This window comes from Coffea arabica, chromosome 2c (genome assembly GCF_036785885.1).
Source record: "Coffea arabica cultivar ET-39 chromosome 2c, Coffea Arabica ET-39 HiFi, whole genome shotgun sequence".
Lineage (NCBI taxonomy): Eukaryota > Viridiplantae > Streptophyta > Magnoliopsida > Gentianales > Rubiaceae > Coffea > Coffea arabica.
In genome coordinates, this window is record NC_092312.1 from 69,404,018 (window position 1) to 69,430,864 (window position 26,847).

Below are 26,847 nucleotides of genomic sequence, written 5' to 3' on the forward strand. Positions count from 1 at the left end.
AAATAACCCTTTATGGTTTCACACTATGCCACCTGATTTTCCTTGCATGTCAAAAATTTCTTTCTTTGTATCTCTCTCATAGTTTTTGACAGAAAGTGGTGACCATACTGTCGTTAGTTGAAATGTTAGTATTGCCTTTTCTGAAATACTAGCAGAACAACTGCATAATGACTTCACATAAAGTTATAAAGAAATCATGTCAATATATGCAAAACCACAGGGAAGTTGGAATAGATTTTATAGTGTTTTATCACACACGTTTTTGGAGGTCAATTGAACGGAAGTACTTTACATTCACTTTAGACTTCATATCAAATCACAGGGAAGACAGTGGGTTACTAGTAATTTACCCAAATAATTACTAGATTTCCATCTGCAACGTCTGATACAAAATTGATACACCAATATGCCACCAGAGAGGGAATCTCTGCATGGAGAACAGAATCTTGGCACAAGTTAATTGTATGAAATGCTAAAAATCCGTATGGTGGATCGCTGATATGATTTTGCATAGGGAAGCAAATCAAATGGCTTCGAATTCTCAGTAATGTCGGCGACAGTAAGGTTTGCCTCCTTCATTAGCTCAAGAAAGTAATTGAATGTCTCAATGTTACGAATCACAGACGCAATATATGCTACAGGGCGTCTCTCCAACGCATCATCTTTGTCCTCAACACATGGAGCACTGCAACTCTCGGCTTTTCCTTTGCTGCTATCAAACTCGAAATCCGCATGTTGCACTTCACTTCTGATACATTCAGAATCTGGTTGACATCCCTCACAGCGAACACTTCCATCATTAGGGAATGATGTTCCACGTTTCAGAAGAACAGTCAGGACTCGAACAAGATGGGGAAGGTATAATGGGTCATAAATGACATCTGCACCCACACTGCAGAATAGTAGAGAGGTTATAAGGCTTACTTTAACCTATAGGAGAGGAAAAGCAGAAAAAACTAGGAAGTCTAATTTACATGAACTGGAAAAAGGATGTCATATGTTAGATCTCAACGCTGTAGTTGTGAACTGCTTAAGGTGCAATTAGCACCAAGAAACCATGACGGATAAGTGCAATGCACAAAGGGAGGTGGCTTTTAAAAGAGAGGCATGGGTAGAATGCACAATAAGGTGGGTTTTGTAATGACGTGCATACAGTATTACAAATACTGGCTTCTAAGGGTAACAACTCACACCAAGCAAACCAACATTTAGCAAGTGGTTGAGAATTGGCAGCAGGAAAGTACGGGATACCAGAACAGATTTAAAGGAAGATGTGTGAGAGAGAAAGATGCCAGTATGGATACTTGGGTAGGGAGGGTAAAGCAGGGAGAGAATATGAACATGGAGCAATCAGTAACTTCCCAGCTAAAATATGCCAAAAAAAAAAAATCTCTCTTAGTTCCCTGGAAAGCATTCTAAAAGTTGGAACATTGATGATACATGGACAAACTAATCATTGCAAAACTAACAAGTTCCTTTCTACATCAGAAAAGAGAACCAAAGGCCTGGAACAATGTTCACAGTCTCGTAGAAGCCAAATAGATTTCTACTGTATTTTTTAAAAAAAAAACAACAACAAAAAAAAGAAACAAAAAGCAAAATAACTTACATTATGTCTGGTGCAAAGTTTTGCAGCTCAATTTCTGTTGCAGATTCCCATGGTAAATGAACACACTGCACCTGCAACCAAAATTATGTCAAGTTGATTAGCTGCTTGTCCTTGTCCTAGTAAAGTAAATCCATGAACAGCAAGGCAAGCTTTATAACAATGAAAAGCTTCTAGCCCTTCGCAGAAATTACCTCCAAATTTTAGGAAGGACCAAACCTCATCAAAATGACAGCAGAAATAAGAAATGTCTTGAAAATGCAAGGTTTTCAGATACTTATATTCCTAGTTTAACCTTGTATGTAGTGGTTATATAACCATTATAAAAGCATCTCAGAATAAATTCTCGTAAAATTGCACATCAGAAAAATTAAATCTTCGCTTGAACATAATATGTCATTCAGTCATTCAATGCTTTATTGCACGTCCTCCTGCTACTAAACTCACAAGGAGTTGACCATGGATGTAAGTTTCATGTTATGAAAAGAATCCAACAATGTGACTTTCCTCTTTAGTTCAGTATTCAGTAGCATAAGCTAAGCATATACACTGAAGTTGAGCATAATAAAGGAAATCAGTTTCTTTACAATTTAGCTCTGCTAGTTTTAGGAAACCAGAACACAATACTAAGAAAACCCACATATGTAGGAACCAAAGTCCTATACTTACTGTACTTGCATCTTTTTTGCATTCTGGTACATCAATTCTTGTGCTGAGCAGATTTGACTCCAAATTAAGCCTCATATTGGATAAAGTGGACAGGTCGCCATCACTCAAAACCACCTGCATAAAGAAATCAATTATGATGATGGTATCAGAAGTCTTTTATATGCTCTCAAGAATCTTTTCACTCTGATGAGAGGGAAATAAATGCATAAAAAATCATGCCATTTAACAAAACTGAGAAGGATGTTCTTGAAAAGACAGTAAACATACTGTTTAACCAATGATAAAAGCAGTTTTATTGGACAATTTTATCTACTAGTAGCAACTGAGACAGAAATGGTTGAAAAGTTTAGATGTATTCCCAGATATAGCTCTTGCTTGAAAAGACTCTCAAGAAGTTTACCCAACTAGAAGCAGTCCAAGCCTCAGCAGGAATCAAATTTTCTTTGGCAACATTGACCAAGATATCTACATTTCAAGATTATATTTTTAAAGGTGAAATTTGGACTCTGAAGCTTTCTCCTAGTTGCTAGAATCCATCTACTGAAGACCATAACAATTGTGGATATTTAGACACCACACATAGTATGATCAAATTAATCAACAAATTATATAAGTGCTCCAAACAGAGGAGTTAAAATGCCAATATTGGGAATTATTTGAGATCTCAAACAGTAAGACCCATAGAGATATTATTACCTAAGGAACATTGCAACACAGTAAGCGCATAAAAAATGTACTGGAATAATAAATTACCAATTCTATTCCTAAAGCTGCCAATCCAATTTTGTAAGCTGAATCTTTCCTGATAAATAGATCTAACATCAATCGTAATCTCAATAAATATGTCAAACCTACTGTGGAATCAACGTGAATGGAGGCACCAAAATGCAGGTATAGGTGTCAATGGTATAAACGGTGAAAAATTTGTTGATCAAACCAAGAATTCAACACTTTTCAGTGAATTGAATTAAGCATCTCAGAAGTATTCAAGCTTTGTTTGCAAAATCATAAGAATTATCAAAACTGTACTTATAAATCTTGAGCTCTCTTTATGGAGGTTTAGCTTTCCCAAAATAGTTATTGGAACAGTTCATTGCAACTTGCATTGCTTTGCTACAACCAGGCCTCAACACAAGAAATAATACTTTCATCTCTAACCAAGCTGTCAACATTTCTCCAATTTAAAGAGTTAAGAGTATTCTGAACAAAGCCCATGAAAATTACCAAAATCAGATGATTGCTATTTGTATACAGGCCTTCATAAGAGGTGAAGTGCTTTGCATCAGGTAATTACATAATTGAACATCAATCTCAGAATTGAAATATATCCAGCTGACAGTAAATGCCAACCAGTGCCCTCAACGATAAAAATGAAACTTTTAGGCACACAACTCAAATTCTATATGCGTCTTAATTGCACAGAAACGAGAAGGGTTCACTGTATGATCTTCAATATATTAAGAGTAAATACAAGTCTCTGGATAAAGATGGAAGAAGGCCTTACATAAAACCAATAAGAAAGATGGTTGAAAGCATATGGATGCATTTTTTTTTTAATTCAACAAAAAGCATGCTGGTTCCTTCAACGAACTGTAATACATGCATAACAACTAGAGAGGAGAGAGAGTTTGTGAGAAAAGCACACTGACTGCTTGCAGAAACCATAAACATACACATAATGGCTTGAGTTAGGGAGCGACTTACAGCAGAAGCTTTCACGTGGGCCAAACATACACCAACCAAACCTACACCTGAACCAACCTGTTTCTTGGTCAATTACCACAAAAATAAAATTCCACTAGGAATATAACATAATCATGATTAGTAAAATGAAGATGAATAAGCAAGTCAAATTCACACTCTTCCCAGGGAGTGAAAGATGGAAAAAACAGAACAGCAACTAAATTCTGGAAGGCATACCTCACCTCAAAACAAGATCTATTGGAAAATATGTTTGGGAAAGAAAGTATAAACTCTGAGAGGTAAAGACTTGACGGCCAGATTGAACACCTGTTTAGACCATGACAGAAAGGAAATCCAATGAGGTCACAAACCGATCTCAGACCAACTAAAGTACATTAGACATTAAAAATATAAAAAGAACAATGGTCAGACTATAGAAAACCACTAATAGGGACATTAAAAGAAAATCTTGTCGAATTTCATTCCTAAGAAAATAAGAACAAAAATGTTTTTTGAGGATATAGCATTTTCTCCTATATTGCATTTTTGCATTTGAACAAATCAGTAGGTCGCATTTCAGCAACTCAATATTTGCCTACTCATACATATATGCTAAGTTACGAAACATGCCAATGAGAACATGCAAATAAAAGACACACTATTATTGCACGAGGCTCCCCCACTTCAGGTCTAATTAGATTTCTTATTTTTATCTTTTTCTTTGTTTTACAGGCCCCGGGGGCCCAGGGAGTACACTTACCAGTCTGTTTAAGTTATTTTCATTTACTGAACATTTGACTTCCCAAGTAACAAAACGCAACCTTAGTCTTACTTATGGTCAAAGATACAGAAAAATCCTTCTCCAGGTTTTCCCAACTCCCCAGACCACTTCTTTTCTCATTTTTAATCCAGTACATCCACCCTTCAAAACTTTTCCTGCAACTCAATGTTAAGCAAACCAAACCTGGTAAACTCAGTTAGAAACATTCTCTTACTTAAAAAGAGTAATCATTTTCACCATATTTGAACTACAAATTCATATGCTGCTGTAATGAACATCTCAAATCAGAAAAAAGAGCAACTGCGTATATAAGGTCTCTGAATGACCAGTCTGAAATCAAGGTAAGACACAAGTTGCCTATCACCCAGAGTCTATCTTGCATCCATGATTCAGGAATCCCAGCCAAGCTAGTTGGCCTTCTTATTCAGTTACGTCTTCAAATATGAAACTAATTTCTCTGTCAACTTATGGTCTGTCCTTTTGAGAAGAAGCATGCCACTTGCACTGATGGACATTGAAAAAACAACATGAAAGTTCTTGTATCCTTTTCCACATCCTCCTGGCCAAAAAAGGGGGGGGGAGGAGAAATGGTATGTCCATCTACCCCATTACTTTGATCAAGATTGAGCTCAATTTCATATGTGGCAATTCCGCCAAGATCTATTCATTAGTTGGGGAGAGAAAACGAGAAGCAGAGTGGGCATAACAAAGGTAAAACTTGACAATCAACGTGGAGTATGAAGAGGGCCATACAGTATGGAAAATCACACACAACAATTCCCTTCCCAGACACTGGAGAATTAGCACCTCACAGTGTAAATAAAAAATGTGACAAACATTATCATTTCCCTAGGGTTGGTTTGAAGAGACAAGTAGAATAGAAATTTTAAACGAAGAAAGCATGTATTTGGGAACTATTAACATATCCACATTCACCACTCAAGAAAGCACATCGATAATTTGTTCACTTTCTGCACTACTTCTATCCAGCAGCGGGGGTGAGATTGGCAAAATAATACCTATGCACCAGTAAAGAAAGCAACCTCTTTCCAAATATATTTTCTCATTGCAATCCTTACAAAATTGGATTCCCTCATCAACATTTAAAATTAAAAGGAAAAAGGGTATACCCCGTATCTCCTTCAAGCATGTCCACTGAACAATGAAGTGACACTTCCAACTTCTTAGATTTCGGACAACTTGAAAGTTCACAACATCCTACAAGTGCCAAATCAACGCAAAAACTATTAGTAATCACAATAACAAAAGAGAATAAATGCAAGGTATATAAGCATAAAATCCTCACCATCAGGAAAAAGAAATGAAATTCTTTTCAAAACCCTTGAGTTCCCTCCTGAAAAGTGGTCACCCTGGAAAACCCACAAAAATTGAACCCAAAAAGAAAAAACTTATCTTTCAAATAAACTTTTGCAAGAAGGCCATAAAATATAACAAGAAAAAAAAAATTTAAGAAAAAATCACTACCTTTAAAGAAGTCATGATAAAAGCATAACGCTCATATAATTCATCCAACACAACACCTCCATCTGACTCAATTTCGCCAATTAGCTTCTTTAAAACCCTTTTCAAGTAAGGCCCCTGCTGGCAACCACCATCCCCTACCTAAACAGATACATGAAAACCTCTCCCAAAAAAAAAAAGAAGAAGAAGAAGAAGAGGAAGAAAGAAAGAGGACCAGTCAAAAAATTCAAAAATTTCATTAACTTACTGTAGTGTTAATATAATTGTTCCAGATGAAGCCCTGTACTCTTTCCCCAATCAAACCACCACCACACTTCCTGACAGTTGTTCAAAAACTTTGCATGTGAGCCCCAGAAATTTACCGTTCCGCACAATATGATAGCATTTGTTTACCTTGCCAAGGAGATTAGGACGTCAGGGGGTTCCATTGCAAGAAAGGCGGAAATCAGATGTAGATACGGAGGCTTAGAAATGTCTACTGCTTGCTGGTTTTCTTGGATATCCATGGCCTTTCTGAACAGAGTATGCTTGCAGACGACGTGTTTGTTATTTTGCGCCAAAGACTTTTTTGCTGGGGAAATAAAAAAAAAACCTTTTTAAGGAAAAATCGTTTTTCAAGTGGATAAAATTTCGCGTCCGAACCTCTTCCGACCATATTTTGACCTGAATCCATCATTTTAAAAGCAAAAATGTTAGATCTTATTTATTATTTGTAGTTAAACAAATAATCCAGTCCATTTTTATTTTTGCCATAAAAGGTCAGATCTATTAGAAGTAGCAAAATGAATCAGTATCCACCGATCCATCCATATAAATCAACCTTAAATGGATTTGAATGACTCGTACAAATTCAATGATTTTAAATAAATAATTTATTTAAATCTAATTATGTTGATAGGTAAACCAGACTCTTCAGTCCAGTCAGCTCCTTGTAAGCATTCTGCAATCTTTGAGTCACAGGTCCAACTCGGCCATCACCAACTATGCGCCCATCAATTCTAATAAACTGCTCCAGGTTCGTGACATTACATCATTCATGATCAACATAAGCAAAACCAGCAGCATACATTATTAAAAAATGATGCACAGGATTTTGATGATTTTAGATCTTTCATTGTCTAATTACAAAATGACGCGTGGTCTGACGCTACAATGAGTATATTAAGAAGATTTAATTGACTACACTACAATGAACATATTAAGAAATCAAGATTTTGAACAGCAACCCCTCTTAAGTAGTAGATGGATTAAATGTGACATCAATTCAAACACCATTTTGAGCTGCATTTCTAACAAGTGCATTTTAGTATTACCCAACCATATAAAGCCAATTTGGATTTTGACAGAATATGTAGCTATAGGAAGAACAAGTTAGCCTTCTATTGCCACCCAAAGAACAGATTACAAACCAAAGTCTTTTGATGAATGCCTTAGTTCAGTCAAAGAAAAATTGAAAACAATAAAAAAAAAATGACAAGAAGCTGGTGATAAACAATTGAAACAGAAAATTCACTAGATCACAGAATGCCACACTGATTAAATGATGAAGTTTGTTTATTAAAAGGTGTTAAGAGAATATAAGTATTCCTGTAGATAATAAATTAGTAAGGGTATTTTTGTAAATAGTTTGTTAGATTTGTACTATTATAAATACTAGTTGGTCACTCATAATATGGTGATTAGATATTTTTCCTCCCAAAATACCTATTGTCATGGTATCAGAGCTAAAGTCCTAGGGTTAGGGTTAAACATCTAAGAAAAGTACCACTGTTCATCGCGGCACTGTTCACGCTATTACTATTCACGTCGTTACTGCTCACGGCGCACGGTTCGTCTCGAGTTTTGACCCTTTTCTTTGGTTTGAAATGCTATTCCCTATGACTAAAAATTTATCAAAAAGTGTCAAAAGCAAAGGAGGTCGCGGAGCTTTGACGATGCTCTAGGTTCAACCGGACAAAAGAGCTTGGCCCATATAATTATATATTTAATGTAAAAATTATATATAATATTTATTAAATAAAATTGATATAAATAATTAATGTCCCGGGGAATCATTCTGACTGAAACAAGGGGCGGGTCTTTACGAACTTCAAAATATTCGAATAGTGGATTTATTTTGACTCTTCATAGATAGCCAGAGAGTAGAGATGCTTTTCATAGCGTAGTTTCTTTCGCACCCTTGGCTGTGAAAGCCCGTTTTGATGCCTGAAACCTAATGATGTAAAGGAGCTGAGCTCTTTTTTTTTGACAAATGAAAAGAGCTGAGCTTGGATGATTGAAATTTGAATGAACTCATTTTTTATATTTTTAACTGTGATTGAGCGTGAAAAATTTAAAACTTGTCCAATTGACAGACCTACTATACATACACACTTAATATTAAATATGAATGATATGTCTAAATATCATGTACGACGAATTTTGCAAATTGCTACTTATATAACTAACTAGTATAAAATTTGTTAGTGAAGTTAGGAATCTAAATATCATAACTCTCTCATTTAAGATGTAAGATATATAACCCTTTTAAAAAGAATTATAACGCCCAAAATGTAACTCCCATAATTCCCAAAATAAATTCTTTAGAAAGCTATGACTCGTCTAAAATTTGGTCAATACCATTTGATCTTTTATTAAAATACCCCAATAAAGGTTCCCTTGTCTAATTATCAACATGTTTGGATTGGCATGATTTCAGATAAAATAATTTGCTTCACAAATTCCAATCACCTTTTTATCTCACATACATCACATCACAAAAAGTGCTACAGTAATTATCTCAAATAAATCATCCAAATAAACTCCTATCCAAAGGTGAATCAGAAGTTGAAGGGTAGATGAAAATACTAGAAATCTATCATAATAATGTTGATTCTAACACAATAAATGTTGATACTAAAATAATAACATACAAGAACGTGCTCTGATACAATAAATGTTAATTTTAAGATTGCAACATATAAAATCGTCCTTATACAATGAATGTTGGCGCAAAGATAATAACATACAAAGAGATGCGATAACTTTTGTCACTTATTAAAAATTTTGCCTACAAATTCAATTTTCATCACCTAATTTTTAATTACTCCATCTATCAAGCATGAATCGCTGCCTCCAATGACTACCGTGACGGCGGAGAATCCGGATCTGCGTAATGGCAGCTCTTGGGGCCTCTGTTTTCAAACTCGGACCGGACCGGCCGGTCGAACCGGTTGAACCGGGAACCGGCCAGGTAGCCGGTCCGAGTCACATTAGAAAACCGGAAATTTAAAACCCGGTCAAAGCCGGTCAAAAACCGGGTTTGACCGGGTTTGACCGGGAAAAAACCGGTTTTTCCGGTTCAACAGTATTTTTTTAAAAAAAAAATTCAAACTTTTTAATATTATGTTTTGACCCCCTAAATTGTTAAAACTTATTGATATACCTCAAATATTTGATACTTTATAAATATTGTCCTAAAATTTGATGTTATTTTTCAATTAAATTCATAATTTTAATTCTAAACTTGTTAATATTTATTAAATAATATAAATTGCTACTTGATTGTTCTAATTTCTTTGTATTTTCTTGTTAAATATATTTGAAACATCAAATATATATGAATATGCCTTTATTAATATCAATATATTATTAGATATTATATATATAACATTTTAATTTTAAAATAATTTTTATTTATGACGTCATCCGGTTCGACCCCTATCGACCCCCGGTCGAACCCATTGACCCCTGACCCCTGACCTCGGCCGAGTCGCTATCCGGTCCGGTTCTGAAAACATAGCTTGGGGCATGGAAGCGGTCCGAAAGACAACTAAGACGATACTAGCTAGTCTAGTAATAACCAGTTAAAGAATTGTCGTCATTCAATTAAAAATTAAAAATTGACTTTAGTAGGAAAAGAATAACTGAATAATTAAAGTAGAACATTTATTTGTGACGCGTGGTTGGTAGGTTTTATTAACTACTGCTTTAGGTGTTTGTTTGGACAGCAGATTATTTAGTCAATTATATTTGCTTACATCATCATTACAATTTTTAATACATCTTTTTATCTTCTTAATTACCTTTCTATTTCACATACATCACATCACGAAAAGTGCTGCAGTAAAAATATCTCAAATAATTTACAATCCAAACAATTTTATGTCTGATGTCCATGACGCAAGTTTGGATTAGGTACACATCTAGCATTAATAAAAAAATGATTCATTTGATGGATTAATTGAAAAAATTATATTAAGCAATTCATCCTGGTAAATATTGGCAGTGTTAATTTTATTTGATTGAGGTTTATATCCTTTACAAGAATCATTTGGTTGTTATAACTGGCTTGTTTTAGTTGAAAATCATTTGAATTTGTTTGGATAATTCATAATTGCATTTTTGTGATTTCATAGATATGAATTAGCTGGAGAGTAGGTAGAGGAATAGGATACATCAATATCTTTTTTTTCTTCCTTTCTAGCCATATATTTTCCAAAAATGAGTCCACTTAAATTGCTTTTGTAAGCAATTTCACTAATACTCCCTCATATTTGATAAATTTAAAATAGATATTATATTGGGCATAGTAAATTAACTATCTAATGCAAAAACTTGAGGGCTGCCATGGAGTCAAATTTTTTTCTCTCTCTTAATACCAATGAGTAATTAAATGGATTGTTTTTCTATTTGAATTGGATTGATTTGTTACAAACTAATTAATTTTAGGGGAGGTTTCTGATATTTTGAAAACCTCACAGGAGGGCTTAAATGGTATTGTCCTTTACTACAGGACTTTTCTTTCCAAATACTTCCCACATTTGGACCGAAACTGTAGCTTCCCTTATTTGTCAAGAAAGAACCGCTGGATTCCCCTCTGGAGAAAGAAAAAAGTCAAGAGAACCAAATCGACATCAGTCATATGAGAAACCAACGGCGAGCAAAATTTGTACCGTTTGACGTCCGACAAGAACAAAAAGCCAGCACTATCGTCGGTCACCATTAGGACACGCATGCGTCAGTAAGGCGGTAATTTGGCACACTGAAAAAGTCAAAATTTATTACTCCTACTCTGCAACTCAACCATCTTCAATCCTTTTCAAGAACACAAGAACCCGTCCCAGTTCGTCGCTGTACTTTCCTTTCCAATCACAGCGATCCCAGAAAGAAAACAACCAGAAACATGGCAGAAAACAATGGAGGAATTGAGGTGATTCATTCATGGTCTGCTCCCAGGTCTCTCAGCACCAGCCTCATGTACTCTTTTGCCCAGGTATTGAATCCTTGTCAACCGCTTTTATGAAATAGTGGCATTGATGAATGTTTCTGTCTGTCTGTCTGTCTCTCTCTCTCTCTCCTTCTTTTATTCTAAATATATTCATTTTCAGACGCGGATTATGTCTTGTTTCGCTTTATTCTGAGTCCCTTTTCAAATTTGTTTCCATTCTTTCCATCTACTCTGTTCTTTTTTCCTTCTTCTGTGGTGCTTTTGATTGTTTTGGTAATAGATATGCAGTTCACATTTTATGTAGAGTGTGGAATGAATACTAACTGCGTTATAAGAATGTCAATTGTTGGTGATTTTGGCCTAATGGTGGTTGTCTCCAGTCTCACTCTCTTGGATTTCTTGATTTCATTAGTCAATATTTGAATTGTTTATTTCACGTGTTTGCATTGATTCTAGTTTGTGCTAACTGAAAGTATGTATGTTGCTTCCCAACTGTTTAATCACCAGGCTAGCTACTCAGTTTAATTACAGTGACCTCCCCTGTTGTTTGGCCCGTATGGATAGTTTCCACAACCTCCAAACTGAAATTCTATAGCTAATATTTTCATAGCATGGAGTAGGGTACTTTTGCAATCCCACATCCACTTGTTGCTGGCATACAGGGAGAGATAGATGGTAGAGAGCTGCCTGTGCCAAAAACATTTTTTAAACTTGATATGACCTTGAGATAACCTCACTCTAATTTTAACAACCAGAAAGTAGATTTTTGTAGTTATCACAAAACGTCAGTCTGTTCATAGCAGGGTATATCGTGCAACCAAAAATGCCAAAAAGTGATATGAAGAAGTCTCGTCCAAATGTAACTTATTTGATCAGCTCATCTCTGCAAAATTTGCACGTATAGTCTCTTGGTTGAACTTTTTGGAATTAAAGTGTCCAGGTATGGCCCACTTCTTTTAGGAGGCATTAGAACTAATGTACTAAACAGGTGGTCTTCCAGAGTACAATTGTTGTATGCTACATTAGAGAAAGATTAACCATGCTTGTAATTGATAAAAATTGTACCTCATGGCTGCATATGCTTAACAAACTATCTGGAATTCAGGTTTCACAACCTCATTAACACGAAGTTCAGTTGCTAAGTAAACTTCGTGGTTAGAGTGTCATGACAAGTACTTTGTTAGCAAACAGCAGAGATAAGAAACTGACAATACAGTACAAATGCCTTTATTTATGATTCAATTTAGTAGCTTAGTTGCGTGTAGATCAACTGATCACAGGATTGTGTAGCTTCATTGACCAATTAGTCAAAAGATTTCGTAGTCCACTCTCACAGTTCTGTGTAGATAATTTGATTGTTATGTGAGGGAGAGAAGTGTACTATTGATAGTTGATCATTGTTTCTTAATGGCTTGTGTAAACTTTTAATTTGATTTGCGCAGAGAGATGATACAGAGGTGCTTGATGAACCACTATATGCGAATTTCCTGCGCGTAACGGGGTTAGAAAGGCCATACCAACAAGAACTTCTTTCCAAGTTGGTACGCCCATATGGAGCTCTAGCATGTGCAGTTTGAATTGCGGAATCCATTTCTTTAATTGTGTTTCTTCTCAAATTCAGCAGTACAAATTCATAGTTTATTCCCCTAGTTTGAATTTGCTTCTTTACTAGTCTTATTCTAGCTTTGCCTTGTGATGCTGACATGTGCTGGATTGTGCTTATTACTGAACTATGGGATAATTAATTTTATGCTTCTAGCAAAGTTATGTGTTCATACAATGTTTTGAGGTGCTTAGCCAGCTAGCTTTCTAGGTGGTATTTAAAAAGTACAAACTTCAGCATTGAGTATATCTTGAGGAAGTTTGTGTAGTACCAATGACCTTGTTGCTATCTGAAGAAAATTTCATTGATGAGCTGAAGATCAGGTATATCAGGCTTGGGAGAGAATTTTGATCTGTGAAGCAATTGGAGACATATATTAGGTTATGGTGTTGATCTTAAGTGATGGTGGTCACCAGGAATTTTGTTAAAGCATTGATGCCTAAGTAATTCCTCTACTAGGAGGCTAAGATTTTTGCTTCTTTGTGGGTGGAGTTGAAGAGTTTAAGGTAGAGCAGACGTGCACTTGTTAGATTGCTGTATTGGTAAGGTTTGATTAAATGAAAGTTTAGGCCTATTCACGCCATGTCATGTCAAATAAAGCAGAGAAAATGGAAATTGTAGGAAGATCTTGTTATTAATAAATTACTGACAGAAGTCTTCTTGGACCACCTATACGGATGCAGTCACCTAGGATTTGGGGACTAAAACCTGCTGAAGTCACATTATTACATACCAACTGTATAATTCAAATTATTTGTTACCCTTGACCTAAATGCTTAATCCAAGTAACTCATTGACCTAGGATATTGTATACTAATCACATCCTTTACAAACATTTGATGTGGGACTTCGGGGGTCTCACATTCATTTTCTCAAGTTGAACTATAACGAATTACATAGACTGCATTCTGAAAATTGTAGATAACTAGATTTGCAGCTCTAAATCAGTTGATAATTTGACGAAGCTTTCCACGCATAAAAAGTTGCCAATTAGTAGCACATACAAGAGCAGGTTGGAAGTTTATTGCATAAAAGTTGTACTTTTTTTCAGCTTAGACAACTGTATTTTTCAAAGACTTACTTTCTTACTTTTATTATTTTTTTTTATCGGGTTCTTTACATTAACCTTGATTTCCATAGGATGGCATATGTTCTATTTTGTTATTGAGCTTCTTATAAGCTTCAGTCATTGTAATCTAGTTGTTATTCTGAAATGAACAGGAATCTGATGGAAATAAGGTGGTCAGGGAGATTATTTTTGGTCCTGGAGGAAAGAAGTATCGGTTTTGTAAGGTAGTCTTCTGATACTCCATATTGCAGACTCTTTGCTTGCCTCTCTGTTCCTGCAAATCTGTCCCATATTTTGGTCTCTTTGCCTTCAATTTTTCATTAAAAAAGATTTTCTCATCATGTGACTGCATCATGTTTTAGGTTAATCTAGTTATCAGATGCGAAAATATACTCAGTGAAGTTTCCTGTTTTGTTGTTATTATGTTTTGGCGGTGTTGAAATAGGTGATTGTTGTTCTCAGTGTTTTTCTTTTTCCATATTTTCTTTTAAAAAACTAGTACCTAGTAGAGTATGTGAAGTACAAAACCTTTCAAAGCAGATGAAGAGTTGGAAAGACAAATTAGGCTTAGTGATATATGACCAGCTTCTGATTCCTGCGAGGAAGAATATTGGGCTGAGGATTGATGTACACAGATTTTGATACAATTTGCACTTCTTCTGGCTTTGAAGTTTGTTGAAATTCAATATATGTTTGAGTTTTGTGTATCATCAATATCAAGAATCATGTTTAATGTTGAAGGATAAGATTTTTTTTGATGATTTTTCATCAAATTGTAGGAACTAATTTGTGTTTTTCTTCATCTAATTTATAGCATTTGGCTAAACAACTTCTACCTGGTTTGAGTGAAGATTTGATGAAGAAAGGAAAGCACTTCATACTTATCCGGAATCCTCTTGAAATTTTGGTGAGTATGTACTGTATTACCTTTAAGTTTCATCTATTAGACTTGAGATTTACTTTGCAAATTGCATTTTAATTCACACTAAAATACTCTTTCCTTATCTAACTGCACTTTTGTTCAGTTATAGGTTATTAACAGGTTTATTTTAGTAGTTACTTCAAGGCAAAAGCCTGAGAACATGCTTCAGATATTATGATTAAGTGTAAAAGTTTGTATGGCAACAACTTTTTTTTTTTGTCTGTTATTGTTTCTGAGTAGATCTTTGTCTATTATTGTCATTTTTCTGAATTGATTTCCTATATTGGTTGTCAGCCATCCTTTGATAAGGTTGTGCCCCCATCCTTTTCTGAACTGGGATTGGCAGGATTGGTCTCCATATACAGTCAGCTATGCGAATTGGGAAAGCCTCCAGCAATCATTGATGCGGCAGAACTGCAAGCGGATCCTGAGGTCCTGAAGAATTTTCCCCTTCTGTATGGTTTTCCTTGAGGCATTGTCTTTCCACTTCTCCTTCATATGGGACTTTGACTGCTTTTTTGTGCCTTCTGGTCATTTCCCCCGAAGTAAAGTTTTGAATTGTGATTTTATCCAGGATGTCAGGTTATTACCAACTAAGTGGCCCATGGTCTAAATAATATAGGATGGTCATGGCACTAAATTCTTTATGCTCCTATCTTGATTTCATTTTACACAAAGAAGTACAAAGATAGGTGTGTTGGCCTAGAAAAGAATAAAACAGGAGTGAGAGACGACACATAAATCAAGAAAACAAACAGATACTCTACTTTTCTTCTTTAGCTTTTAATGTGGAATCTAGAGTACTAGTTTCTGCCGAAACAGTTCCATCTATTGTGGAACTCTTGCCTAAATGGGCTTCATCATGTTGGAAGTTAGTCTAGGGCTTCTAGCCTACTCCTTAGAACCATGGGGTTCTATGTTAGGGGGACAGAGGTTGACTATAGTTGCATTCTTTCTCCTTCCCCCTCATATGCTGCTCTTCTCACTTGCTGCCTTGCCCTTCATTTTCTTTTTAATTTGGTTACAATAAGTAGAGTTTTATCTTGATAGAAGGTCTTATACTACTTGAAAGTTAAAAATGGCCGAACCATTTCACATCATTTTTGGGAATTTTAAGCTAACATGTAAACCTTTTAAAAGCGTGATTGTTAGATGATAGAAGATTGCTTTTATTTGACTAGTTTTGAAAATCTTCATCCACGTATTTGTAGTTATTAGCGTGCACTGAATATCACTTGTACATTATTACCTGATATTGAACAGCTGAATCCTTCTACTCCTTTAAGTAAACATTTTTGTTGCCTATTGTCCTTCTGCAGTTTGCTTTACGTGGACTTTGTGAAGATCTTGGCATTCCTTTTCAAGATTCAATGCTTAAGTAAGCCAAAGCGATGCTCAAACAACCTTCGCTCTTAAGCTTTGCTTCTAAATTATTAGTAAACATCATTGTAAATTATTATGTTAAGTTGGTATTTCATCCTTCAGTTTTGAAACAAACAGCTTGATTTGTGTTAGGTGATGTGGACAAAATGAATGATACATGTTCTTGGATAAAAAGAAATTGAATCGCACATGTTCTTGGTCCTCTGAGTTGGGTCAATCCATTTTGTTTTCTTTGTAGACATACACCACAAATATCTGGAAGTACATGCCTTTTGGAGATTACTGCATATAAAATTGGCATTGATCAAGCAGCAGAAACTGTTCACTACGTGACATTATTATCTGGGATTCACAAATATTTGATTTTATCATAAAATGTCACTGAGAATCCACAGAATATACTAATATTATGGCATTGTAGAACTATATTATCACGTAAATTCTGATACCAAAAGGTTATTCAGTCAAGAAGATAATTCCTTAATGCATTTTACAGCTATGACCTTATTTAGTAGTCTTCTCGGTAAACTTTTTAGATTTGCAAAACAAGCATGTATACTCAGGAATTCATTTTGGGATAAATAGATCCACATGCATGCACATACAAACAGGCATATATACAGATTCCTATCTTGCAAAAAGTCTGATAATATATTACTCTATCTAATGCAGAATATAGGCTTTATTTTTGCGCCTGCTTCCACGTTGTTCTTTGTTTTTTAATTGAATGCCATGCCTTATGGTAGTTGCGGAAGATAATATTAATATTGACTGTTGACCAATTTAATCTTTGTATTTGTAGATGGGAAGCTGGACCAAAATCCTTTGATGGTTTGTGGGCCCCATGGTGGTACAAAAGTGTACGTGAATCAACATGTTTCACACCCAATACAAAGTATCCTTCGGTAGGTAGTATTGCAGTCAACTACATTTTGAGTGGCTTCCAATATTATATATTGACTTATAGGGATAGCTCAAGTGTTGTTCCTCAAATGTGTTCAGGCACTTTGAGTTGGAAGCTTACAGAATCTTAGACTTATGATGCCATAGTATGTTCTCTGGAATCCAACTTGTTTGCATGTGTCGACATTTTAGCTTGACAAATCTTTCTACTGACCTTTTTTAATCTAAACATCTTTACTCTCTTTTCCACTTTCTGTACTGGCTTTTCGGATTACCTCACTCTTAATTAATTCTTCTGTTACTCTTTCATAGCATTATGACAGATATACACAAGTCACTAGCATTATCTTGTTCTCCTGTTAGATATATGAACACTTATGCTTCAATAGTTGTTTAGAAAGTGAGAGTTGGAGTTTCTTAAACTTGAGATTCCTTGAGTTGATCTGTTTATAGAATAACCAGTGCCTCAAACAGCTGAGAATTCTGTTGTTCGTATGATTTAGAATGCTAGATTATAAGCATGATTTTGAAATTAGAAGTGCCATTCTTAGCATGAGATATAGAAGGGGCAACACTGAATCATCAGATGACCATTTAATTTTATTAGCTCAATATGCACGTGCATTGGAGAATAATAGCGGATAATCTGTACAATGCTTTAAAAATCTCTGAAAACCATTTCTAGTTTCCTTTGATTCTATATTTCTTGTGTTTTTTCAGCCCCTTCCACAACCCCTGTATGACCTGCTGGAGCAGAGTTTGCCTTTCTACAACATGCTTAGGCACCGAGTAAAACGGAGGTCTTCTTTGCCTCCTCCAAGTCTTCCTGTTCCTGCTAATGAGAAGCTGCTTGCTTGGGTTGGAGATGAAATTGTGCCTCGTGAGAGTGCAAGGGTACTTCTTTACGGAACTTGGCAGGAAAACACTTTATGAAATTACAATGCAAAATAAACCCTATTTAGTGATTAATGTATCTTCAAGGTTAATGAATCTGACCCTTACTACTGGAATTGTAAAGGTTTCAGTCTTTGACTCAGTTGTACAAGGTGGCGATGCAGTTTGGGAGGGGCTGCGGGTGTATAAAGGAAAGATATTTAAGCTTGAGGAGCACTTGGACAGGTTAGTTAAATGAAGTTAACAGAATTTTTGGAATACTTGGTTTTCATACTACCTGCATTTCTGAATTACTGTAATATACTTTGCACAGAGACAGAAGGGTTCAAACTACAAACACTAAGGATTTGACAAAATTGTCAAAAATGGTTGACTATGTTTGTGGATGATTAATTTTATATATTTGATTTCTAACCTCTTTATTAAAATTTAATATATAAACATTTAGCGCCTTTGCTAGATCAAAATATCTTTCTTCTAGCTGATGATTCCTTGAGTATACTAGCTTCGATAATGGACAAGCGGAAAAAATTAACTAAATTTGTAACTGCTAAATGAAGAAACTGATGCAATTTTTTCTTGATCCTTGCATCACTCTTTTGAATCCTTCTCCTTTCACCCATCGCAGAAGTGAGTGTTTTTGAATTGAGTGGCTAATGCTTCTCAAATCTGGTGATGTCTAAATGAGCTGTTGGTTGGTATCCTTCGTACTTGTTATACTTTTTACTGAATGTAATGTCTTTTCTGCTGAAATAATATTCTTGTAATTATTTAAATTGGTAGCATACAGGCAATGTAATCCTCAATCTTACGTCTTGTAAAGTAGTTCACATTCTTTGCACAAGAGCAAATTTTGTTTTTATGATTGCTACTAGAAAACTGACCTTTTATCATTTCTTATTTAAATTGGTAGCATAAAGCCAACCTAGCTGAATCCACAATCATACTTCCTGTAATGTAGTTGGCATTCTTTTTAGAAGTGCAATTGCTTGTATGATTGTATAATAGAAGGGTGAGTTTTTGTCATCTCTTATTTAAGTTGCCTGGTTCAAAATTTGTTCTGGATTTATGCAGTGTAGTGTTAAGGATGAATGCCTTGTAGGAGTAAAAGATGACCATTTTAACAGAGTAAATAAAGAAATCTAAATTACTAAGTTCATGTCTCTTGTCAGATTGTTTGACTCAGCAAAAGCTTTAGCTTTCAGCAACGTACCAACTCGTGACGAGGTGATGACTCAATATACTTCTTTCATTTTCTTATCTCCTGGCATTATGAAGCTATAATTGTAAACAACTCTACTGGGATTTTACCATAATAGAACACCTAAAATACCCTTGAATGTCTGATGCTGAAAAATGTTAATTCTTGAGAGTGATTCTGCTACATTATGCAGGTTAAGGAAGCTATATTTAAAACTCTCATCTATAATGGGATGTTTGATAATGCACACATCCGACTAACTATGACTCGTGGCAAGAAGGTTTCTACTTCTCATATATCTTTATCATTGTAACTGTGGAGATTTACTATATAGAAGCGTCCGTTTTCTTTTTTGTTGTGAAAATATTTATTTACAAATTTACTAAAACTTTGTGACTAACATTTTATTGATTTTCACAGGTTACCTCTGGAATGAGCCCAGCATTCAATCTTTATGGATGTACTTTGATTGGTATGATGGACTTAAAATTTTCATAGATGTTATCTGCCAAGGGCATGGCTCTAATTATTGTGTATCTCACTTTTATTTTGGTTACTACATGGTATTGTTGCTTTAAAAGAATTGCTGGTGTGGTACTAGGTTGGAATTCTGTGTGTTTCTTGGTATCTTGTTCTTTCTGAAGAATCATCATTGATCTCCTTTATATATCTATATGTTCCTTAAACCAAATAAAACATATTCCATAAGGAGATCATCAAGTTGAGCCTTCTTGCCCAGTTGAATATCCAAAAGATTTCTATTTAGTTGTTTTTTACCATTACATTTGTGCCTCAAAATTTTCTGTTGTTTTTGATGTCTTTTGGTCTAACACTTCCATTTTTTATAACATTATGAAGGAATGATATAATGATACAAGTTCTACAAGTTAACTAGTTGCTAGTGCCATAATATATCCAAGTTACTTCTGACATGTGAGACTGTCAACAAAAAATTAAAAAAAAAAACCTGTGAGACAGGCAATGAGGTATAGCAAGCTTCATTTGCAATTCAAACATTGTCTAGGCTGTGTACTTTTCCCTGATTCTTGAAGAAGCCTACAACTTTTTCCATTCATGGAAGCTTATTTTTACACCATAGAGACCTATGCAACCGAAAATCTTTTAAAAGAATGACTGAATCCACAACAGATTATGGGTTGCCTTTCTTGACAAACTGACCATGGATTTGGGTATTGGCAATGACCTAGGCAATTTTTGATATTTTTTAAAATTATTACTTGGTCCTCAAACCCTTCAAACCAGACTAAAAGATGCAAGATATGCATCTTGATAAACAGTCTGAGAGAGCTTGTTGAGGCTCCGTGACTAACAATTTTTCGTATACTGGCATCTGACTGATAGAGTTTCCATGTGCTGTTGAGGATAGGTTGCTTCTGAGAGAACTCCACCTCATATATTTGCACCATCTATAGCATTTAGAGGGAATATGTTAGTTAATGTATCAGCTACTTTGTCACTTTTCATTTCCAAAAAAAAAAAAATGCAACAATCTGATTCTTTACAGGAAATTTCTCTTTCCAAGTTTGCCTTTCCAATTAGCTCTGGCAGTTACTCTACATGAGCAGAAAATTTTGCCATAAGATGTGCTTGAGAACCAATCCTAAATTAAGGCATCTAATATAGCATATTGGCTATTTTACTTTACTGTAATTGTCTCCTTTGTGTTTTGGCAGTGCTTGCTGAGTGGAAACTGCCAGTGTATGATAATACAAGGGGAATAACTCTGGTGACAGCAGCCACACGTCGTAATTCACCAAATGTAATGTTTTTAAATGGTTTTTGTTGTTGCCTTCTACTGTATGCCATATTCTTCTCTCATTTAGAACTGATCTCATCAACAAATTAAAGGGTTTGACAATTATGATTGTTTTCCATGAGAGGGGTTGGAGTTATGCATGGACTAGCATGTGTAATTTTAATCATCAGAGTATTCGTGTTGTCCCTATTTATGTTATGACATATGACATCTGGCATCGTAATTTCTTATACTGATCCCATTATCCATGAGCATTGTATTTCTGGCTTGCTTGCAACATCATGCATTATGCTCAGTGACCTAATGTCAAACACGTGCTTCCTTCAACATCATGACTGCACTCTGTGTGGCTCTCCATTGTCAGAATATTCTGTTTGATACTCAAACTCATCTGCTGAATAGATATATGGGAAAGAAAATCCATCTGGGGTATATTCAAAACATGTGGCTATCATCAGCAAGTTTCACAAAGAATTCGCTCTATGCCAGTTAAATTCAGTTCAATATAATCAGCCGAATATGGAAGCTTATTTGTTAATAAATTAGGACTATTTTTTTTTTCCATTAGTGCTTGAGACAAGCAATTACTGAAGCCTGTTTGTCCTGTTTTCTGTTGATGCTCCTTGTCATTGGATGGAACTTGTTTTGAATTGGGAAAAATATAAAATTTTTTAATATGAATAAGAATTTTTCCTTATCTTAGTTATAATATGTATTAAGTTGGAAAGTGTATCCCTGTTGTTTTTAATATATTATCGCCACCATTGTTGTCATTAGCTCACCTGAACCCAAAAACGGCCATTACTTCCAGCCACAGATGTATCATATCCATTGACAAAAGATTGCACCACCTACATTGCAATTTTACTGGCAAGAAAATATACAAGAATGATGGATGTAGACCACAATATCAGAGGCATTCCATGTCATAGATTTGCTGTGGTAATTAGATCATCTGATGTAAAGCTAGTTCTTCAGATTTTGTGATGATATTGTTGGTACACTCGTATTTCTTCCTTAGGAATAACTTCTACAGAGTCTAGCAGTTGATTCCCAGGTGACCACATTAACATTTATGTTTCATTTACTGCATCATCTAGTTATATACTTGGCTAGCGGTGTTGTCTTTCATCTTCTAGAAAACTTTATAGGTGAAAAATGATCAATTGTGCCATCTTTCCGTCTACAGTTAATATTGATAAACAATCTTTCCAAAGATCATAATGCAAAAGCTTCCTTTGACTAAATTTTTATATGTGACAATGAAATCAATGTTCACTTTTGCAGAATCTGGATTCCAAGATTCACCATAACAACCTTCTTAACAATGTTCTTGCCAAGGTATAATCTTATTCCAGGTCTGCAACTTATTCTTGAAAGAGATAACAAAAGTACCTAATCCAATGTTTTTCCTGTCAACTTCATATGATTGGAATCCTATTCTTGACTAAGATGTCACATCATGCAACACGATGTACATATAATATCAGAGAACTCCTCTTCAGTAATTACCTTCGTGCCCCTCTCTCTCTCTCATGCTGTTTCATTTTGTATCATAATTCGAATTTGTTACCAGGAAGAAAATAATGCGAATGGTCTTTTTTTATCTGCTGTATTTTGAAAATTGACATATTTTCAAACTGAAAAGCAAACTTGGAAGAATGAAAAAAAGAAAACTTTGAAGCATTCAATCATGGAGAAGAATAATGGTAAAAAGATGTCCAGTCAACAATTTCATTAAAAGGAATGGGGTGGCAAGCCATACTTTTCCTGTTGATATGCAACAATGATACATTAGTGTTGCCAATTTGGTGCAGATAGAGGGGAATAACGCCAAGGCTGATGATGCCATTATGCTCGATAAAGATGGTTATGTGTCAGAAACAAACGCTACAAATATTGTAAGTTTATATGCCAGCTGCATATCCTTTGTTTCTCTTGGTTTTTATTGATTTTTTTGGCTCCCCTCCCCTTCCTTTTCTCTTTAATGGGGTTTTCTTGGAGCCTCCTAGAGATGAGCTCGCAGCATGAGGAATTGTCAATCCTAGATAACATATTCACTCTATTCAGTCTCTCTCTCTCTCTCTCTCTCCCCCCCCCCCCTCCCTCCCCTTCATGTGGGTCCTTGGGTTTTGTGGCAATTATCAGGTCCAGGCTTGTTGCAGCCGGCCTTATTTGTTTCTAGTTGTCTATTAATACCCACCAGCTCTGCACTAATAAAGCTACTGTGTTTGTACGATGTTAGGGGGTAGTCTAGTTGCTCCCAGATGTGCAATTTTTCTCATGCCTCTTTGAACTATTTAAAAGAGAAATTTCTGATTGGTTTCCTGATGAAGTATTGTAATGTTACTGTTGCAGTTCTTAGTCAAGAAAGGTCGTGTTCTGACACCTCATGCTGATTATTGTCTTCCTGGGGTGACTCGAGCAACGGTAAGCTCCATAATATTCTGTTGGATGTAAAATTCTGAAGAAAGGGATCTATCTACATTTCAGGAGTGGTATCTTAATTTTCTCAGAAGTCAATTCTAACACATAAAGACACAAAACATTAGTAAGGCAGGGCACCAGTTGATGCTTGTTTTGCATTCTCTTCCAATTTGCAAGCTAAAGTTGTATGCAGTTGGCGCGTGTCTGCTTTCGAACATCCAGAAAACCAGCATTGCATGGCCATTTACTTCTTCTCATGAATGTTTCATCTTCAATGATGATGTAATCAGAACTTGTTACCTATAGTTTTTCTTATTGTTGATCTGATATTTGTTTTGGGATGTCTGCAACTGCATGACTCTTATGGATGTGGCTTATATTTCTTGGACAGTAACACCTACAGAAACATTTTTTATCATACTATAGATAAATGGTTATAGTAGTAGTCCTGTATAAGCCATGAACAGCTAGGATGGTTGTAAGGGTTCCTATCTTAAAGCATATAAACTCCATATAGACTAGACCCAGATAAAATCATGAATATCTTCGGTTAGCATATGAAAGGACAAAGTTCCACATGTTGCCATCTCATGCAAATGCTTTATGACATCTGCTTGCTAAGTGTAATGGTAAATTTTGCGGTATCCATATGCTTGATCGTAAATATTCTTTAAGTTCTGCAGGTTATTGACCTTGTGGTAAAGGAGCAGTTGGAAATACAGGAGCGGCGTCTTAGCTTATCCGAATTTCATACTGCAGATGAGGTCTGGTTTTGTTCTTCTAGATACTAGCTGAACATCCCATTAAGAAATTTTCTATTCTGCTTTCTTATAGTGAATCTTGAGCTTGGCAAAGTTTGTGAATGCTTAAGAAATTACCAAGGTGGAGCTTATTCTATTAGGCCAAAACCTCATCAAGAGGACTGATCTCATATTTACACTAATGATATCCATTGCGAAAGGTTGCATATACTTCTTCACACATACGTGAGGATTTCTGTCGGAAATATAAAAAAGCATCCTTCTTTCTTTTACACACTGAGGTTTACAAGTAACTGCAAGATTCAGAGGAACTTAGGCCAGTAATGTTTGGATACCCTTTCAAAAGTTAGTTTGACTTGCATGACCATCCTGGCACCATGACTCAGTAAATGGAAGTGTCACAGTTAGCTTATTTTTCTATTTTCCTGTGGCTGGAACTCCTTCAGGAAGTAGTATATTCCTATGCATAAAGATGAAGCAAGGGGTTTGCTAACCCTTTTTTGTCTTCTTCTGCGGTTCCATTCTTTCTGTCATTTAACACTTGTGATGATGCACATCAAACTGGCAAAATGATGAAACAATCCTTGCTACATCAACCGACTAATGATAAATTTCTGAAACTTGCCATCACCTTCTTAAATCCTATCACCTCTCAAGTACATTGTGATTTTTAAGCTTCATTCCTGGACAGTGTGCTGTTCTAACTAGTTGTCTTGCTTCCAGGTCTGGACTACTGGAACCGTGGGAGAGCTTAGCCCGGTATGTCTGTGTTTTCATATCCTTGAGTACGAACTACTAACATCATCTTTATAGCCTTTTAATAAACAAACTTCATCATTTAATCAGTGTGGCATTCTGTGATCTAGTGAATTTTCTGTTTCAATTGTTTATCACCAGCTTCTTGTCATTTTTTTTTATTGTTTTCAATTTTTCTTTGACTGAACTAAGGCATTCATCAAAAGACTTTGGTTTGTAATCTGTTCTTTGGGTGGCAATAGAAGGCTAACTTGTTCTTCCTATAGCTACATATTCTGTCAAAATCCAAATTGGCTTTATATGGTTGGGTAATACTAAAATGCACTTGTTAGAAATGCAGCTCAAAATGGTGTTTGAATTGATGTCACATTTAATCCATCTACTACTTAAGAGGGGTTGCTGTTCAAAATCTTGATTTCTTAATATGTTCATTGTAGTGTAGTCAATTAAATCTTCTTAATATACTCATTGTAGCGTCAGACCACGCGTCATTTTGTAATTAGACAATGAAAGATCTAAAATCATCAAAATCCTGTGCATCATTTTTTAATAATGTATGCTGCTGGTTTTGCTTATGTTGATGAATGATGTAATGTCACGAACCTGGACCAGGTTATTAGAATTGATGGGCGCATAGTTGGTGATGGCCGAGTTGGACCTGTGACTCAAAGATTGCAGAATGCTTACAAGGAGCTGACTGAAGAGTCTGGTGTTTCTATACCAACCTATCAGAAAACCTGAATTGAGGTTCTAAAGGTGTGTCTATTAGATTGCAAGAAGCATTGTCTTTAGACTTTTCTCCACTAATACATAAACTGTGAATTTTCTGGAAATAAGACCGTGATGTAAACTGACTCATGTGGAAGTTTTTAATGAAAGAGAAATTTTGTGGAAAGTTTCTTCTTTAAAAACAAAAGTTAACAAGTGAATCTTTGCAGTAGAGGGAGGAGAGATGAGTAGCTCAAACAATCAAAGATTTGATTCTGGAAGCTGGAGAAATTGAATGAATTCCTGCTAGTTCCTCCACTTCTTCAGGAGAACTAAAACCACTGTATTCTCTATAATTGGCTTTCAGCAAATATTCTTAGAAACTCAACTTGTTGCTTGTACACAGCTGTAAATGAGTCAAACATCTCATTAATGGTCGCGTAAATTGTATGGGGCTTAAAAAAATTTAGGGAGTAGGGAATTTTAATACCGTGAATTTTTCGCTGATTTGCTGGGATTAGATTATTTTTTCATTGCCTATTGCCTACTAATTATTGTTTTTATCAATTCCTTCGTAAAACATATTGGGGCAGGCTGCCAAGGTTGACAAGATCTCGGCCAAAAAAATTGCATTTCATTGGTTGATTCAATGTAGCAGCTGAAAGCATGGAGCTGAAGCAAATGTCACCAGAAATAATTTATCATTGATAAGGTTTAATTTGTGACAGAAATAAGAGATGGCAGGGGTGATAAATCTACTGGAAATTTCGGCACAGAGCTATATTTTGTAGCTGGATTCTGTTTCTTTAATCTTTTTGTACCTTATTAAGGTGGGTTTGCCTACTTTGTCGCAATGATAAAGCTTTGAACTCGTTAAAGAAGTTATTTCTACTGTCAAACTCTGTTATTTGGAACGAGGAGTTTATATACTTCCATACAAACTGGATCTTGTGCCCTCCCTATATATTGTTGAATAGAAAGCCTGACAGTAATCCTTTTTCTTTCCTGTTTCA

General features: G+C 35.4%; 2 protein-coding genes across 3 annotated transcripts; one reads left to right on the top strand and one right to left on the bottom strand.

The window, feature by feature from the left end:
- Positions 1 to 273: 273 nt before the first annotated feature.
- Positions 274 to 7,289, bottom strand: LOC113727581 (uncharacterized). Its single transcript, XM_027251824.2, has 10 exons — positions 6,615 to 7,289; positions 6,469 to 6,538; positions 6,225 to 6,362; positions 6,046 to 6,109; positions 5,870 to 5,957; positions 4,201 to 4,285; positions 3,980 to 4,036; positions 2,276 to 2,389; positions 1,610 to 1,680; positions 274 to 892 (listed from the first exon to the last, which is right to left on the bottom strand). Exons 1-10 carry the CDS (start codon positions 6,725 to 6,727, stop codon positions 457 to 459), a joined length of 1,236 nt encoding a protein of 411 aa, XP_027107625.1. The 5' UTR covers positions 6,728 to 7,289; the 3' UTR covers positions 274 to 456.
- A 3,770-nt stretch (positions 7,290 to 11,059) lies between these two features.
- On the top strand, positions 11,060 to 26,847 carry LOC113727582 (branched-chain-amino-acid aminotransferase-like protein 1). Of its 2 annotated transcripts, none has more exons than XM_027251826.2 (20): positions 11,060 to 11,475; positions 12,873 to 12,971; positions 14,255 to 14,326; positions 14,917 to 15,009; positions 15,319 to 15,456; positions 16,344 to 16,402; positions 17,210 to 17,312; positions 18,031 to 18,204; positions 18,329 to 18,429; positions 19,377 to 19,431; positions 19,599 to 19,685; positions 19,826 to 19,877; positions 21,100 to 21,185; positions 22,470 to 22,523; positions 23,000 to 23,083; positions 23,541 to 23,612; positions 24,293 to 24,373; positions 25,094 to 25,129; positions 25,739 to 25,882; positions 26,065 to 26,401. In XM_027251826.2, the coding sequence occupies exons 1-19, from the start codon at positions 11,386 to 11,388 to the stop codon at positions 25,865 to 25,867; spliced, it is 1,665 nt and encodes a 554-aa protein (XP_027107627.1). In that variant the 5' UTR covers positions 11,060 to 11,385; the 3' UTR covers positions 25,868 to 25,882; positions 26,065 to 26,401. The 2 variants fall into 2 exon arrangements, with proteins under 2 accessions (XP_027107627.1, XP_027107626.1); XM_027251825.2 differs by lacking the exon at positions 26,065 to 26,401 and adding an exon at positions 26,428 to 26,847 and having other exon boundaries at positions 11,061 to 11,475.